This window comes from Pholis gunnellus, assembly GCF_910591455.1.
Source record: "Pholis gunnellus genome assembly, chromosome: 6".
Lineage (NCBI taxonomy): Eukaryota > Metazoa > Chordata > Actinopteri > Perciformes > Pholidae > Pholis > Pholis gunnellus.
In genome coordinates, this window is record NC_136532.1 from 4984498 (window position 1) to 5002756 (window position 18259).

Genomic DNA, 18259 nt, shown 5'->3' on the forward strand with positions numbered 1-18259 from the left:
GGTCTCTACCAATATGTGAGTGTACCGACTGTGTGCAGCATGTTCAGTTTAGGAGATAGAGGGAGGGAGGAGGACAGGGTGGCCAGCTGGTGAAGTTAAGCAGCCGTCCTCTGTGGCTCAGCTTCAGCACACAGCACACTCTGCCTGCAGCCATCTATACTACTACATTGTGACGCCACGCTATATTTGCACGATTAAAAAAAACATGAAAAGCGAACATAAGGCCGGATCAGAAGGCATAATAAACCCCCAAAAAGCCTCAAGTGTGCTGCATACATGCTTCAGCATTATTTTTATTATTTCCCTCAAAACAGCTCCTCTGTCAACACAACGCTGTTATGTAAAAAGGCATTTCGAGTAGTCTTCTGCCATGCTGCTAGACTGTGGCCCAGTCAGATATGTATAGCTAAACAGCGCCCTCTTATGCAGATTGTTGTTATGATGATATTCCTCCATTAGCAGCAGTGATTGTCCTGAAGAAAAAGACAGCAACTTTGAATGTTCTCATATTTTTATAATTCATCATTTACAGTATTTTATTTTTAAAAAACAATCCAAGTTTGAGGGGGGAAAAGGTGAAGAAGAGTACAGTTTGCATTTACACTAGGGAACAGTAACAGTTAAGGCACAACTAATTAGTGGAAATATCCCACAACAGCACAGCATCCGATCACATTCCCATTGATCAAAGGTTGTGTGATTTTTCTTTTCTTTTTCTTCCTGTTTGTTGCTCTTAATCTTTTGACACCTCACAGTAAAAACTACAAAGACAGACTAGTTTGAGTACAGTGGGTGTCTGAGGTCCACACCTGTACGAGCTACGCGAGCGTTACATCCTGAACACCCCGAAGCGAGTCTTCTTCGTCGGTGCATTCAGCGCCGCGCTGAGGCTCAGTCCCAAAACTAGCCGAGTGTCGGCGGGATCGATAATGCCGTCATCCCAGAGTCTGTAAAAAATGTTTTAAAAAGCATCACGTTATTAGAAAGCACATCACAACCTGACTTATCTGAGGCTTCTTACAGAAGAAATGCACTTCAAAACACATCACGCCATCACTTCTCAAGCATGAAACGTTCTCCTGCTCGGAAAAGCAGGAGAACGTGATGTATTGGATTGATTTAAAATGAAATGACAAATGATGGCCTGGTCATGCCCTAACCCTATGCACTATTTAGTATCATGTTGAATAATAGAATGATGTGTCATGACCAAAAGCTCACCTTGCACTGGAGAAGTATGGACTGCCTTCCTCTTCAAACCGCTCTATTATCGGTTTCTTCATGGCAGCCTCTTGCTCTGCAGTGAACTGTGAATAAAATAGTTTGAACAAAAGAAAATTGGTGCTGTAGACCTGCCAAAGATAACTGCAGGACACAAAAAAGGTCTACAGTCGTGTCCAATCATCAGTAAGTCTTGATTCGTTGCAGGGCTGTTGTATCAGACTGTATTGGTTTCAGCCAGGAGGGACGAACAGACAACCCAGTGTACACGATGTCGGTACAGTGACTCGATCAGTCACAGATCGGAACCTTTTTCTATGTCACTGCTCCACATTCCAAATATGGTAACCTTTGTTCATTTATTGCGGGAAAAAACTAAACAGCGACGGACGAAATCCAAGATGGCGACGGCAAACTCGGCTTCAAAACAGCAGTCCACAAACCCAACGGGTGACGTCACGATGACTACGTCCACTTCCTGTAAACCGTCTATGATACTGACACAAACGGGCCTCATCAGGATGAAGCGTGTCTCGGGCTGCATTCATTCAAAATCCGGCACTTTTCCCGCAGGTTTGTGAGGATGAGGATGAGGTTTGGATTGAGCTTATGTGTGGCTTTAGAACGTCACAACCATGAAACAATCAGAAAATAAGAAATAATGTTCATTCCTTAGCGAGAACACGGCTTTGTTCTCACTAACACCGGCCCCCTCTCTTTTCCAATTTGCAGAATTTACAGAGCACCACGGTGTTACTGTCACGCTTTAGAGGATCGTGGGCGACAGGTTCGTCTCTGGGGGAAAGCGTGCTTTCACAGGGAGCGACCGTTCTTGCGACGCACCGTTATGCAAATTGTTGTATTTTCTTAATCCACAGTCGATTTAGCCATACTATGAGCTTTGCTTTGTTGTTGTTGTTTCTGCGCGATACTGCTGAGTGTATCTAGAAAGGTTATCACTCGTTCACCATAACAGATTGTGAATTTTTTTAACAAGGGGACGGGCAAGAAAAGTCGCAATTCTAATCCGCCCATGGATAGATCAGCACCACAGACAGCGCCGTGGGTTTATCAATAAGCAGCGCAGTGAGAGACGCTTCTGAAACGCACTGAGGCACATCTGGTGGAATCCAAGCACCGCCGTCGCCGCCTTGTCCGACGGAGGCTATTGACGTCAACGAGTCGGACTAGACTAACATATGCAAGTGAACAACCCCTCTGCCCCGGCACCCTCCCTGCTACCAGGGGACGGAGAGGCAGAAGGCAGGTTAACAAGAGGGACGGCGACGGCAACCCCCCCCCCCCCCCCCCCCAAACCACCCGCTACTTGTTCAACAGGGTTCAGCTGTGAAAAAGAAAAACTGTAAAAATGTATGATTAGTTTCCTTTGCGGTCTATTTATCCCCATACATTGTTCAACCTCCTTAAACATCACTGATTGAAGCGCCTGCCATCGAGCACTGATGTGCTCTTAATACTCCCATAAATGCACACCCGACAACTTAATTACGGCCATTTGACGACTGCACTATTCAGGATAAGTCATCGCCGTAACACTTACCACTAATATCACTTTATCCTTGTATAAGTGCCCAACGTGTCTAACCATTACTGAAAGAAAAGTGTCTCCGTAACGTTTATGCTTTTTGGCAGCAAATCTACAAAAAAAAAAGGTGTTTTGAGCGGTTCCGGTGCGGCGCGGGCGGGATGATTAATGGGAATCGTTACCTCCTTTCCCTCTCGTGCCCTCTGATCCTTGGTGATGGTGGCCAGGACGGTGGCCGCCTGCTCGCCGCCCATCACGGAGATTCGGGAATTGGGCCACATGTAGAGGAATCGAGGGCTGTGGGAGGAAGACAAGGAACCGTCATTTGGCTCGTCATTCGCCGAGCCAGAATAGTCGGCTCACTCGCAGACGAACCACCTGCGTTAATGAAGGTTTAATGCTCTCGTAATAATCCGATGACAACTACACCATAACGTGATTTATGAGAGCTTCAGGCCAGAAAAGCACCACTTCACAGGGAATACTAAATCATTAAAACAAAAACCAGACAAAAGGTGAATAGCAGCATCCAAAAAAACGCTAAATCTGTGTTTATTCAAATTCTACAAGAGAATGCTTGCTATTTGTTTTTTTTAAATGTATTTAAATTGATAGAAAACAAAAAAAAGCAGAAAGAGCTGAGTGAGACACAGATCACACAATAGCTGGTTTCTGAACCAGTGTTACTACTTTACAATACAAACGTGTGCACAACACACACACACACACACACACACACACACACACACACACACACACACACACACACACACACACACACACACACACACACACACACACACACACACACACACACACACACACTTTACAGGCCTTGGGAGGGAACTACTGCGGATGTGAGAAAAGTATTGTAAAGCCCTTTGTGTATCCAGAAATTATCCCATAATGCAATGCATCTCATTGTTCCTATAGAAGCAATACTGTCGGGGGACATTAAACTAAATAAGGAACGATGCAGAGGAGCATGTGAATCAAAATGGATGAATTATTATAAAATGTGTTGTTTGGCATTTTTAAAAGGTTTAAATCTGAAAGCCTCCGACACAAACGCTCACGTTCACAGAAATGTAAAAACCCAAAGGCCACCTGATGCGTATTATTCAGACACCTTAAGATCTTCACATTCATGCAACGCTCTCTTGGCCGGGCTTCTATTATTGTTAAGTTGTAAAGCTTCCGGTGCCGCATTAACTTCTTCATACCTGTAGGCTCTGCCGCACATGCCGTAGTTCCCTGCGCCGTAGGAGCCGCCGATGAGAACGGTGATCTTGGGAACATTGGCGCAGGCGACCGCGGTCACCATCTTCGCTCCGTCCTTGGCAATCCCGCCCGCCTCGTACTCTCGACCCACCATGAAGCCTGAGAAGAAGACGCGGAGGAGAGATCGCAGATTAAAAACTTGCATCGACCCAAGGGACGGCGTCAAGGTGTGTTAAAAATAAATGATCGATTATTAGTAACGGAAAGAGAAGAAAAACGCCACAACGGAACAAAATCTCACACGTCCCCAAAACCTCAGAGAAATAAAGAGTTCCCACTGACCTGTTATGTTTTGGAGGAAGATAAGTGGAATGTTTCGCTGGCAGCATAACTCGATGAAATGCGTTCCCTGAAAAAGGAATTCAAATATTCAGTGAGTCTAATGTGCTGGACTGGTGCTGCTTGGTGTTCATCAAAAACCCTTCGTTGAGTGTGTGTCCTGCCAGCAGTCGGCCTTCATCATCATGAACACCACAGAGCTGCCAGGAGCTATTGTACGGGGAAAAGAGAGCACCAAAGGGCGGCGCGTTGCGCCGAGACGCCTCATTTCCAATACGCTTTGTAATGCTGGATTACTCAGGTGTGTCTTCTTTCTTTTTGGCAGTTACCTCCGCTGGCTTTCTTTCAGTTGAGCCTCCCCCCTCGCGTCTCAAAGGGTAAACAGAAGCTGGAGGAACTGAAAGACGGCCGCTTATTAGAAACCGTCGCCCGTTGATATAATGATTTGCTCCCGATCGCGGCGCACAACATCAGAAATCGAATCTTTTCTCCGTTAACGCTCCCTTTCACAGACACCTGGGGGGGACGGGACTTTTTAAGCAATTTAACAGTTAGCATAACAGAAGCCTCAGGCATCGTCGTAAGCGATGACAGCGTGTCTTGAAAATCCATCTTGAAATGCAGGCGCTGTATTGATTTGTTTCTTGCTCCACATCTGTGTCCATCTGATGCACTGTGTCCGTCCCTTTCATTGACATCGCCGACGCTCATACTGTCACATTTAGACCTCTCAACAACATCAACAAAAATATATATATATATATATATATATATATATATATGAATAATCAAAGAAACCTAAATTTTGTTCAGGTCAAGCTTGTAATCTAATTCAAAATGTGTTTGAAAAACCTATTAGTGTATAATCTCCTCCTAAGCCTGTGTAAAGTTCAGCTGTTCACGGCAGACTGCCTCTCTAATTCACTGAATTATATTGAATGAAAATGATGATGGTCTCTTGTCCATGCTTTCTAAATGGCGTTATTACGATGCCCTCCGTCAGAGTGCTCCTGAGAAGGCCCCGTATTGTGCGAGAGGAACGCCTCGACTGTGAAAGGTCACCATGGCGAAGGCATTGGTAGTCACTGTTGTCGGCAGCAAACTATCTGAAGTGCTTGGGTGTTAACTTTAAGTCCTTGACTTTAGGAGGAACACATTGCTGGTACAACGCGTACTCCTTTGACAATTCATCTCGATCTGACTCATCTCAGCTTCTCACACAGGTGTTGCCTGTCGTTTCATCAGCTTTTAAGGCTTTCTAATAACACTGTGGAGATTTACCGCTTCAAGTCATCCGTGGGCACAAAATGATATTTACCTTTTTCGCAGACTCCGAGAACAAGACTCCGTTGTTGCCGATGATTCCGACGGGGTAACCAAATATTCTTGAAAATCCTGAGCAGGCACAAGAGACAGAAGGGTGACGAGAGTCACATTTCAAGGTTGGTAGATTTCACGATAAAAAAACAACATAATAATAATAATAATAAACACAATTCTCTGGGTTTGTAGAAATGGAGACAAAAATGTTAGTTCACAAACCTGTAATGAGCGTGTCTCCATAGAAAGCCTTGAACTCATCAAATTTACTGCCGTCTACAATTCTGGCGATGACCTGTGATGAAATGGATAGAGGACGGTTGTAAAAGCTAATACTATAGTAACAGTGAGGGAAAATAGAAATGGCATGCATAACAAGTTTACAACGTTTCCTGTGTTCTTTGTTTGTTCTGAAGGGTTAGAGGGAGGTTGGGGCTGATGATATTCTAGATTTTTGTTGACAAATGGTAAATGGATCAGGAGGCAACCTCCAGTTCTGCTGAGTGAAGCCAACGCTGAAGAGTCTTAAACATGCATTCTCTCTAATGTCCACCAGGGGGCGACTCCTCTGGTTGTATAGAAGTCTATGAGAAAATGACTACTTCTCTCTTGATTTATTACCTCAGTGAACATTGTAAACATGAGTTTATGGTCTCAACCTCTAGTTTCAAGTCTTCTTCAATACAGCATGATGTTCATTTAGTAGATGATGGTCCATCTAGAGTCAAACAGACCATAAAGCAGGGTATGCTTTAGGGCGGGCTCACTGTGATTGACAGGTCGCAGCTACCAGAGCCGTATGAGACGTCTCTACATCACTCCTGCACAATCTAAGTTTGGTAAAGTCTGTTTATCAGTTGCAAAAAAAAACATGGCATGGTAATGGTAATCCAAGATGGCGACAGCAAATCGCCAAACTCGAGGCTCCAAAACGCCAGTCCACAAACCAATTAGTGACGTCACGATGACTACGTCCTCTTCCTATAAACGCTCTGTGGTAATGACCGATTAGTTTGTTCTTTGCTTTTTCCTGCTCTTAACTATTAATATATCGGCCTTTAAAAATCAAGACTTATCAGTAAGATCAATCGATTTAATTTTCATAGGAATTGTTCACAATAAAGAAAATAATATGAAGTCACTAGACTAATAACATTTTTACCTGAGTGATTTAACTGAAGCCTTTTGTAGGAAAGCCTTTAACAGTTGAAAAGCTCCTGTAAAAGAGGGAGCAACCCCTTGATCTTGTTTCCTAAATGGACTGCCAATACTGCTCTACACTACAAACAGTTTGACATCTCTCGAGTTAGCAGTAATTCCTGCTCCACATCGGGAATCAAAGGGCACAGGCTTTAAACCAAATGAGAACATCTGGCGAGCCCCACCGGAGAGAGAGAGAAAACAAAGAGACTGATGCCGGCTGTCCATTATCGACTCAGCTCCTGACAGAGAGACCTGACAGCTAAATATTGTTCACGGTGTATTCTGAGCCGGTGGAAGCCAGGTTTAAATTCGGTTTTACACAAAACAGCGGCGCAAAGTGTCTATATGTTCTATCAATCTTGTTTTCTAGTGGTAACACTACAATAAATCAATTGTATCAATGGAAATGATCTCTGCTAAAAAGCATCAATATTTGATTGGATTAAACATTATTTTTAATTACATATTATATGCTGCTCAGAGTTAGTGTTGGAAAGTTAAACATACAACTGGATTTTTTTCAAGTTTCTCACAAAAAACTACATTTTACAAGATTACATTTGAACACATCTTGATAATGTTTGCCCAATACTAATTTTAACGGTTTGGAGCTTGAACGCACCACGTGAACGGAACCTCCGTTAACGGTTAGCTCCGTTATCAGCAGGGCGAGTCTCACTGAACTATTACTATTGTAATGAATTACAATATAATGAGTCTACGTGTCGGATTACGCGAGTTGCTCAAAATGTTACCGTGCTGTTAGCTCCATTATTTAGCCAATCAGAACAGCTGACGTTGACTAACGTTAGCTTTCATCTTGCCGATTTCAACGGACAGGTTCGGTACTTTAAGGGAACGGCGAGTAGAAAGCATTAATCAAGCGGCCTTAATGTTGAGCCTCAGAGTGGATTATAAATTGAGAATTATAATCACATTAAATGGTTTACAAATTCAAAGCGACTCCATTCACCACAACAAAAAACCCCAAACAACATATTAAATTAAGCCCCAACATCACTTAGTTGAGAACATCTAGACTACAGTTTTGCTATTTCGAAATAATTGAAATCTAAAAAAGCTTTTTTTTTTTCTTGCTTTACAGCCTAGAACGTTTTTTCTTGCCTGTTTGAAACAATGTACAAAAAAACTGGACAAATACCTCTCTGACATCAAAGTTGCGTTTCAAGTTGTCTCCAACGATGCCATAGAGTTCATCTGCAGGGAAGAGAGGCTCCTCAGTGGGTTCTGTGGTGACCTGAGGAACATAACGGACTCCACGTCAACGGAAAGCACAGACGGCTTAACTTGCTAAGATATAAAAAGGTTCTCATTAATGATCTTCATCATTGGACTGACCTCAATTGTTTTCCTGTAGTTCAGTCTTCTCACCGCCTTTCTTGCCAAATGGATGGCATGGTTATCGTCCAAAGCATAGTGGTCCGTCACACCAGATTTTCTGTAAAACAAGCAACAAATCCATCACGGTGACGTTATTACAGCACATAAATCACTGATAAGAGCGTGTGATGTGTTTCAGCAATGAAATGAAATGATTTTTCCAAAAACCACAGCATTGTAAATGACCTTTTCTCTGCCTGTTCTGTTGGATTATAAAAAGGTAAGAGATCTGCGTACAGTGAAAAACAAATGCTCCGGGCACAATGCCTGAGTAGGCATTAGCACCTCAATGGCTTCACACCAACACTTCAGTTATCAAGACACAATTCAAAGACTTTGTGTACTTTATCTTGACAGAACAGAGACGAGTCATAAGAGGAAACTGGCTCAATTTTAGATAATGAAGTACTGTACTTGCATATCATTTTGAGGCACGAGCACTTTAATATTCCCATTTTATGTAACGCTATACTTCTACCTCAGAGGGAAACATTGTATTTTTACCTTCACTACATTTATTTGACTACATTAGTAACTAGTTAGGCTACTCTGCAGATGCAGGTTCTTAGTACAAAAAATAAAATCAACTAATAAACTATGATGTATTATAAAGTAGCATATAGCCTAATCATTAAGTATATGAAGCAGTTAAAATGATCTCCACCTTTACCAGCTGCAACAATAAAGTGATGAACACATTAACGCTTCAATAATGATATACTTTTAGTACTTTAAGTAGATTTTGATGCCAATACTTTTGTACTTCTACTGATCTAAGGAGCCTGATTCGACTGCCAAACTCACAACTGAATCATCGCAGTGACAGAAAAATGTAATAATGAAATAAAGGATCATTCATCAGTCATAAATAACATGGATATTTCAAAATAAAAGACTTTGCCCACATTTATGATTCAGAGCATTCATATAATAGCGTAGCACTATTTGAGCATATATACATATATTATTTATTTATGAACAACTCTCTAAAGTGCATAGAAACAGCTGTTTGCAGCTTGTAAACTGTCCCTTCAGTTCTGTCTGTGGACGGCTACAACGTGGAAAATGAAATTTGGCCCCAAAAAGGACAAGAATTCTGAAGAAGAATCATCTCAAAAGAAAAGGAAATGTGAAGAAGGATTCCTAGAAGAACTAAATTCAGGAGTCTTCAAAAGAAAACTTTCAAAGAAGAAACCACAAGAAGAAGAATTCAGAAAAGAATTCTGTATGACGGCCTTTCATCTCCATGTGATGAGCATATAATGATTGTTTTTAACATTACATCATTTGAAGAGGAGAACAGCCTTCTCTCTGTGTAAACCCACATCATAATTGGAACCACTGGAGAAAAGAGAAACCTCATTACGTTTGTGTCACCTCATGTTTTGTTGGTCTATTTTAGGGTCGAATCACTTTCTGTGGACAACAGCTTCACTGTTCTTTAGTTGATGAACAACACTGTTCTAAAAGCAGAAACATGACATCAAAAACACACACGAGTGCAATGCAATAAAGAAAACACTGTTATTTCATACTTGCAGTGAAGATCAGCACCACCGAGGTCCTCTGCAGAAACTTCTTCCCCGGTGGCAGCTTTGACCTATAAATACAAAAGCACAGAGACTCTCACACACACGCACAGTATCAGCCACGGAGCTTTAAGAAGTCTGCTACCTGGTTGCTATACTGTATCGCTTGAATGAAATGAATACACCAAAAAGGTACATGCTATTCAAATACTTCTTGTGTTTCATTTATGACGTGTGGTATATGAACCACCAACTTGTTATTGTTATTATCTGATGCTCCAACTTTTCATCCTAGTCTTAGACATAATTCTAACAGCAGAAATATGAGCTACCAGTGGAGGTCCTCCCAGGAAGATGGTTCCTTGCTTCCGCACAATGATGCTCTCATCTGCCATGGCAGGCACATACGCTCCTCCAGCCGTGCAGGAGCCCATCACCACAGCAATCTGAAAGAGTCAAGAAAAACAAAGCTGAATATTAACAATGGACCACGGTGAAATACCAGCTCAAGGACAACTTAGCTTCAAGCTAATTGTGAATGTGAATGCAATTAACAACAATTTAATGGGCACTTGCAACTGGACTCGTACATTTGTAATACAGCAACCTAGTGGTAAATATGGTGGTAACACTAAATATAGCTAGGGGGGAAAAAACATAGGAAAACAATAGATGACACAGAAGGAGAAGACTTGAATAATATATCATTTGAATCATTAGAAGAGACAATATTAGCAAGAATGAATGGGCATTCAGTTTATTGAAGTAGGAACATATTCAGCTGTTTATAAGCTCTCGGTCTGCTGGAGGGATGCGAGTGCGAGACCATTTATCAGCTCTCACATTAATTGACTTCTTTTTGTTTTGTTTTTAAAAACACGAGGACGCCTCTTCTTCAGTAGTCAATAACAAGATGGATCGGTTGCCTGCAGACAATGAAAAGAGGAATAACCTACAGCAGTGCGGTTTATTTAAACACGATATAAAACCCCTGCTGTTTCTGATACTATTTTTCAGATAACCCCCGTCTGCTTCTCAGAGCCGATCCATGAATCAACGCAGAGTTAACCCAAAAGACAACAAATGTAACATCCAAGACGACGACAACAACAGGCTGCAGTTAAAGCCGGTGTGAGTGTGATACATGCTCGGCATGTGAAATACAGACCTGTGCTATTCCCTCTGAGGACAGCCTGGCCTGGTTGTAGAAAATACGTCCAAAGTGATCTCTGTCTGGAAAGACGTCGGCCTGTCGGGGAAGATTGGCCCCTCCTGAATCCACTGAAGGAGTGAAGAACATGAACCATGAAGAGAGCTCATGGTTATTAGTAACATTTGGCAGCTGGCACCCAGTCGTCCTTATACGACAAACTGCAGCCTGAAAAGTCTCAAACGGGGACTTCTAGGGAGACGACACGTTTCTCCTCACAGGGCAGACGAGAGCTGCCAATTTATCAAATCACAGTGAAAATATTTGTCATATTCTCAATTTATAGAGTTACTGATCAATATTTCTCTTTCTTCTCCAGCATGATTTTCAAATATATACGTTTATATTATAGGTTTTATTCTTTTGTGAGTCAAGGTTTCTTGTGTGACCAAACTCTAAAAAATATAAAATAAATTATAAAAAAAAAAAACTGGAATTCATCCTCTCAGACATTTGTGTGAAATCATCAATAATTAGCATATGAATTCTTGATTCATGATCTTTAAACCACCAAATTCTGATCAGTCCAGCCTCGAGTCCAAGTGGAACGGACCGATTGGACGGACAAACCCGGACACGCAGAAACTCACCTAAGTAAATGCACGGCAGGTGGTTCTGCTGGGCTATTTCTTGTGCTCGAAGGTGTTTCTTCACCGTCACAGGGAAGTATGTGCCCCCTTTGACAGTGGCATCGTTTGCGACAATAACACATTCCACCCTAAGAGAGACGAAATAAACTGAATGAAATGTGCGATCCACCTGGAGTGCTCGAGGGAAATCTCATTGAAAATGATCCAAAAAAAGCTAAATACAAGTCACACTAATTAATTTAACACCTCGTGTTATTGTCATGGAGTTTAACATTTGAATATTCTGCATCTAGTAAAGGGTGTTTAGTTTGCATTTAAAGAGGCATAGACAGGGGCTTAAAAATCTAACTTTGTTTTGCAGTCTTTTATTAGCAGACATATCTGCTCATCTATGGTGCTTACCCTGAAACCCGGCCGATCCCAGTCAGGATACCGCCTGCTGGGACTTCCTCTTTCCCGTACAACTCGTACGCTGCAAACTGAGAGAACTCCAAGAAAGGGCTCCTGAAAGAAAAACACATTTTTTTTTAAAAAACGACCCTTTCACACTTTAGACGTTCGATGTTTTGAGCATTAAAAACCGTGACATCAGAACAGATGTGAGATGACAGCGATGCTATCCTCCCTTCCCTGTTCTCAGTGTGTGTGCAGCACCAGACGTTGGAACTACCTGCGCCTTGGTCTGTGTAATGACATCAGACCCAGAGTACTACAAATCTTTTATCGTCTTTCGGTCTGCTGGGTGCGAGTCAGCCGTGAATTTTGAATCAAAGACGGAAGCAGACGATACTGTACCCTGGATCCAGCAGTCTGTCGATACGCTCTCTGGGCAGGAGTTTCCCCCGGGAAGTGTGAAGTCTTCTGGCTTTTTCTCCCCCACCTGGATTGATCAAATACAAACAAAATGTTAAAAAAAAAACAGTGTGGCCACACTTCGGATGAGCCGGAGTTGATGTAGCGTGAGTCAAACTGTAGATCCTAAACCACAAACCTAGAAATGAGATATGGACGAGCTTAGAGCTTGTTTTGTTTGCCTTTTATCAATCAAAGCAAGGTAAATATAAAAACAAGTGTTACTTTCAGTTTGAGCATTGACAAGCGAGAGCAGGCCCTTAATACCTTCACATCTATGGCTGGACCCTGATCAATTTTACTAACATTGGTGTTTTATCAACACTTTCATCACCCGGATGGCCTGAGCTTAAGAGACTACATTTGTTAGAATGAAAACACAAAGTGATGAATATATACGTATGGTGTGTAGCGCTTAATCTGTCATGTGCTCACACCTACCCAATTTGACCTTCTCCGTCCGGCTTTTCAGCTCATCAACAATAACCTGCATTCGCTCATAATTCTCCTGAAACACAAGAGGAGTACATAGACAGTTCGTTTGTGTTGGTCACGTCGAATGATTTCTACTGATGACAATTTGTGGCAGAGATGGCATCGCTTTAAGGAACTGATGACAGAGTTACGGTTGTCTAATGTAACTTCGGCTCTTAGATCATTTGGAATAGAGCCGTTTACGAACCGCTCCATCACTCATCCAACTGTATTTGTCAAGAGGGAATGGAAAAAAAGTCAAGAACATAACCGATGGTGCTGATTTATTGTGGGACAACATCACTTAATAGTCATGTTCACCTTTGTTGTGTTTTTATTATTTATGTGACTGCGGCTCCATCCAGTGACAGTTTCTGGCGTTGCATCGGTGAGGATGAATTGGTTGTTGGTTACTGAATGTGGACGCTATTGACCAACAGTTACACTGATGAATCTTGTGATTAACATTAGTAATGTATGAATTCAACCTAACGCTCTAAAGCATTAAAACCTTTAACATTCATTTTTAAATAAGCCCAGTTTGCATTTACTCCTACCCTGGGCTGAAAACTGTATATATTTAGTGTGTTAAGTGATAAGCAATGCTGATGTGTCAGTCATTTTCAGGGGTTACAGTTAAATAAATAAGTGTTTATGGTAGATTTTGCCATTTACACACATTTTTTCCACTCATCATTGCTGTATATACCCCTCAGGCAGAGGTTCTCAACTCTGGATATTGAGTACCACACAGTTCTGCTGGTTGCAACTTTAGGGTTAGGGTTACATATACCTCTACCTGATTTACTAGAGGCTACAGAGTCCCAGTTGTGAAAAGTACCAACTGTAAAAATGATGATTACTTGAGAGGCACAACATATGGCTGGGAGGCTTAAAGGGAAATTGCAATTTGACCCCAGTAGACCAACTTGGTGGAAATCATAACCAGCAGCTAACGTTACTCTACTCGAGCAGGACTGACAGACACATACAAACCTTTGATGACACGTGTAGCTAAAGTAGTGTCTATGTACTGGAATGCAGAATGAATGCCCTGGCTAGCTTGTGTGATGATGCTAACACCTTGGCAGAGCACAATGAAAGCTCAAGGTTTTGACCTCTTGTAGCCAGTAAACTAGCTAGGATTAGCCTCCGCGTGGTTTTCAAACTAAAAAATATATATATTTGTAATGCCTGTCAACATTAGCTGACCGTAGCATGTTTTTTACATCTGCCAGTCAATTGTGTAGTTGTACAGCTAACTTTGACATTAGCAGCGAGTACAGTTGTGACGTAAACATTTGGCTAGCTGACGTTAGCCACGGGCTAACCTACCTGGTATTCAGAAGACTGTTTATCCGTCTGAGACCCAAGTCGGGCTACACTGTCGGCGTAGTAAGACCTCGTGCAAGCCAAAGGTAGACTCCTGCAACGAAGCACCCACGGCCTGACTGTCTGTAGAAGCATGTTTGATGCTCACGACTGTCTAACCGTGCACTTTGTAGATGCTAGCTTGCTAGCACCTAGCACCGATCTTCTTCTTCTGTGGTTAATGCTAGTAGTAGGATGTGAAGCGCTATACCGCCACCTGCTGTTTATGCAAACTATACTTAGTTATATGACACACAATTATACGTGTATATCCAATTGTATAAATGTATATCATTTTTTTTATTTTAAATGAAAACGAAAAAAGGTCATAGTTGGTTTGATTGTAAAAATACTTTACAGTAAAACAACGGATTAAACTCATTAGCAAGACCAGCTGAGGTGGTGAGGTCATCAAGTAAGCTGTTGTTCCAATTGCAGAATGACTACTGTGTCCTCCCGTCCTTGGGAGTACACAAGACCGTACTGGGCTTACTTAGTATTGAGAAAGGCCCTGTGTGTGCTCAGCAACTATGACTCTTTTCTCAGTTGTGTAAAATGTTGTAATAATATGATATATATTACTAATATCAATCTTTTTATGGAATAATCTTAACTCAGGGTAAATTTAAAATATTTTTTTCTGGAGTTTTCAACTGTATCCCAGGAATAAAGATGTATTTATATGGTTGAAAGTTCTGAAAACACAATAAAACTCCCTACTAATGTAGGCTACGTCTTCCACAATAATGTTCATCCATTATGCGAAATATGTTAAGTATAACTTCATTGAAACATTACTTTAAAAGCATTCAATTGTAAATTGCAGTGTGTTCATGTAATAGAAACCAAGATGCCAAGGAGAAGAGAGATAATTATACAGATCCATACTGCCATCATGTGGATTTAACAAGCATTACGCACCTGAAATCAGTGCATAGTTTGTTAGTGTGTGTGTGTGTGTTTGTCTGTGTGTGTGTTTTTGTCTGTGTGTGTGCGCGCGTGAGTGTGTGCATGTGTGAGGAGCTTTCCATATTAAATAAATTTAAAAAAATGCATCATTCAAATATTACCTTTATTTTTGTATTTGTTTTTACCCATGGGTGGGTGTTTTGAGCAGCAGTATTAACCTTAAGAACAAAGCCACACACTTTCAATCACAAGCCTCTAAAAGGATGATGAGAAACGTCTATCTGACTGTAACATACTGCAACACTGAAACAGACACAGAGAAGAGGCCTTGTCTCGTTTTTTAGAAATAGGAACTAAAGTTGGTTTTAAGTGGGAATTAGAGTTAGCCTAAAAGCTTCAAAAAAACATCCCTTCTGACCCCGGCGATTTATTTGAGCGAGAGTACCTTTTGCAGAGTAAAGGCTGAAGAGCATTCGAAACCAAGAGCTTTTAGTTCAGTTAGTTTTAAGAGGCCTTTCTCCTCCAACGCTTCCACCCATTCTGTCGGCATGCATAGAAATGTCCATGACCTCCACTCAAATGGCTGCTCCTGTTTTCTTAGGGAATACACAATCCTCCACTCACTGTGCGAACTTGAACCCTCTCACTCATCCGGCTCTCTCTACTTTGCCGTGACCCTTGAGCCCTTCCCATTGCCGCGGCGCGCTGTAGTGACAGAATAGATAGAGGCATTAAAAAAGCCTCTTAAAAGTATAAAAATAAATTTATAAATAACGTATTTTAATGATTGGGAGTGGAGTGCAGGAAGGTGGTTAAAAGGCACACAAGGGCTGGACGAATAAGTAGGAAAGTAATATTATTTGGTCCTGAAATTTGGGGGAAATCATATGGGTCAAGCCACAACGCCACTTTACAGGATTATGCCTGAGTGTATTTTTTGTTTTTATTGAAGTATTTTATTTTTATTTAGTTGTCAATCTTGCATCATGCAGTCGTTTTTAAATATTCCTTTTTTGCAGCTAGAACTGATACATATTGAACTGCAGAGGTTTTTGCCGGTTTTAGTATTTTATGTAGGCACAGTTCCTGTACTGCTGCTTGTGTTTAGACAACATTTAACTTGAAAAAAGGGGAGTGCAAAAATGATGTCACTTTTCCCCAAAGTATCAAACAAGTAATGTATTATTGTCTGTACTAAAACTCAGGTATTTTATTATGGAAGAATTTTAAACAATATCAAGTCTTAGTCAAGTTAAAGGGGCACTCCATCACTTTTACATATGGTCAGTTTACTCATCGTGAAGAGTAGGCCTACAGCTCTGGAGGCAGCTTTCTAATGTCTAGAGAAATAACCCTGATATGTTATCAGAGTTTTAACAGCCCAATCATGTGTTACAAACAGAAAGGGTGGAGCATAGAAATAGAATACGAGTAGAATGGACATTTCCATTCAAATTGATGTAGCGGGATGCTCAGAGGGGCTGTCGTTGTCGTTCCGTCTACTGTTGCCATGGTGATCATTGTTGCGGCTAACTTCCATGTAAACGAAACCGGCTTATGGCAAGTCGGACTCACTGAGGTGAAGTTTTGCAGTAATGAATAAAATGAGCAGTGGAGGGGTAACGTTACGAAGCACAGAGAGCCACAGTAGATGAGAAAAATGAAACAACTTAACGCTTCATCCACACAGTTTAGGAAAGCACATTGGTCGGCTCATTTTCTGTAACCGGTGTAGTATTGTAATATGGTGGAATTAGCAAGCAAGCTTGCTAGCTAGCCAACTAGCAGACAGCTGGCTTGTTAGCTAGCTTGCTAACTCCACCATGCTTTAATGCTACACCTGTTACAGAAAATTAGCCGAACAGCGGCCGGGTAGTCAGCAGCAGCGCTAGGTCTAACGGTTCCTCCGCCTCACTCCCCTCTGCTCTGGTGAAGGACAAGCTACCTAGCTAACTAGCCAATCATCTGTCACACTTTACGGCCCCACTGACGCGTGTTGTCACCATAACAACGAACAACTATCGACCATTTTCTGTTGTACCAGTCAATTGACTACGGAAAAAGGGTTTAATGTCGGTTCTACTCCTGTTCTATTTCTATGGTGTGGAGTCTGAAAGACATTTACCAGGAAGGAAGGGTCTAATGATTGACGCTGCCCACTTGCATTATGGGAAATGTAGGATGTAGCTTTTCCTGGAGCTGCATGCTACTGACTATAAGTCAGGAAATCTAAGCCTCTCGCAAGTCCCCCGACTGCTTGATTGCAATATATAACCAATAAAGTTGCCCTTTAACCCAATTTAGAGAGACAATGCACACGTTTTACTGTAGGTTTAACTTTATTTAGTGAAACCTGTTTATTAAACAGCGTTAGTTGCTGTTTGGGTTGAACCGTGGACAGAAAAGCTGCTTCCCCCATCCTTTCCCTCAGAAACAGGTTGCAATGTAAGCCAACGCTCAAGTGTCACTCAGTCACTCACGCATACATACACACTACACGGTGACCGATTCCGCCCCTGTCTTTATACAAGCTGAGCTGAAATCTCTCACCCTTCCCTTTTTTATTGAAAAGACATAATGATGCTCGTTTCACAGCTCGAAGAAGTCATTAATGTGTGACACAGCCTTGAATGTAGGATGTCAAAGCACGGCAGAGTGCAACCCCCTCCCCCCTCCCACCCACTAACGGGCACAACCTCGTTAAGACGGCGGGGACATGAATTAATCATTAGTCCAGCCTATAATGAGGCAGGGAATTGTTAGCAGCCCTGGTTGTTGTGAGAAATGTCCCTTTGAATCGCTCGAAAGTACAGAGCTCCTCTTTCATCTCAATACAGGATCACCGTCGAATTTGCTCCACCACATAAGATGATAGCGCTTCTTCCTATGTACCATCGTCCAATCTCTCTCCCACAGATATGATGGGACTGGCAAGGTGAGAAACGGGAGGAGGTATCAGTAAGTCAGATACAACAAGGAGTTGTGTGAGTTGAGATGCAATTCAAGGCCGTAAAAAAGAGAATACTATGAGTCTTATAGCTGTGATATAATCCCATCAAAAACACGCTGAAGT

General features: G+C 41.8%; 1 protein-coding gene across 2 annotated transcripts; it reads right to left on the reverse strand.

The window, feature by feature from the left end:
- Positions 1–352: 352 nt before the first annotated feature.
- Positions 353–14439, reverse strand: mccc2 (methylcrotonyl-CoA carboxylase subunit 2). 2 transcript variants are annotated; one of them, XM_079160538.1, is made up of 18 exons: positions 14242–14439; positions 12874–12940; positions 12376–12460; positions 11983–12084; positions 11581–11708; positions 10949–11061; positions 10113–10226; positions 9787–9851; positions 8210–8309; positions 8013–8108; positions 5870–5942; positions 5646–5722; positions 4331–4397; positions 3991–4147; positions 2950–3064; positions 1222–1307; positions 810–947; positions 353–473 (listed from the first exon to the last, which is right to left on the reverse strand). In XM_079160538.1, exons 1-17 carry the CDS (start codon positions 14371–14373, stop codon positions 830–832), a joined length of 1695 nt encoding a protein of 564 aa, XP_079016664.1. In that variant the 5' UTR covers positions 14374–14439; the 3' UTR covers positions 353–473; positions 810–829. The 2 variants fall into 2 exon arrangements, with proteins under 2 accessions (XP_079016664.1, XP_079016663.1); XM_079160537.1 differs by lacking the exon at positions 353–473 and having other exon boundaries at positions 485–947.
- Positions 14440–18259: the final 3820 nt, after the last annotated feature.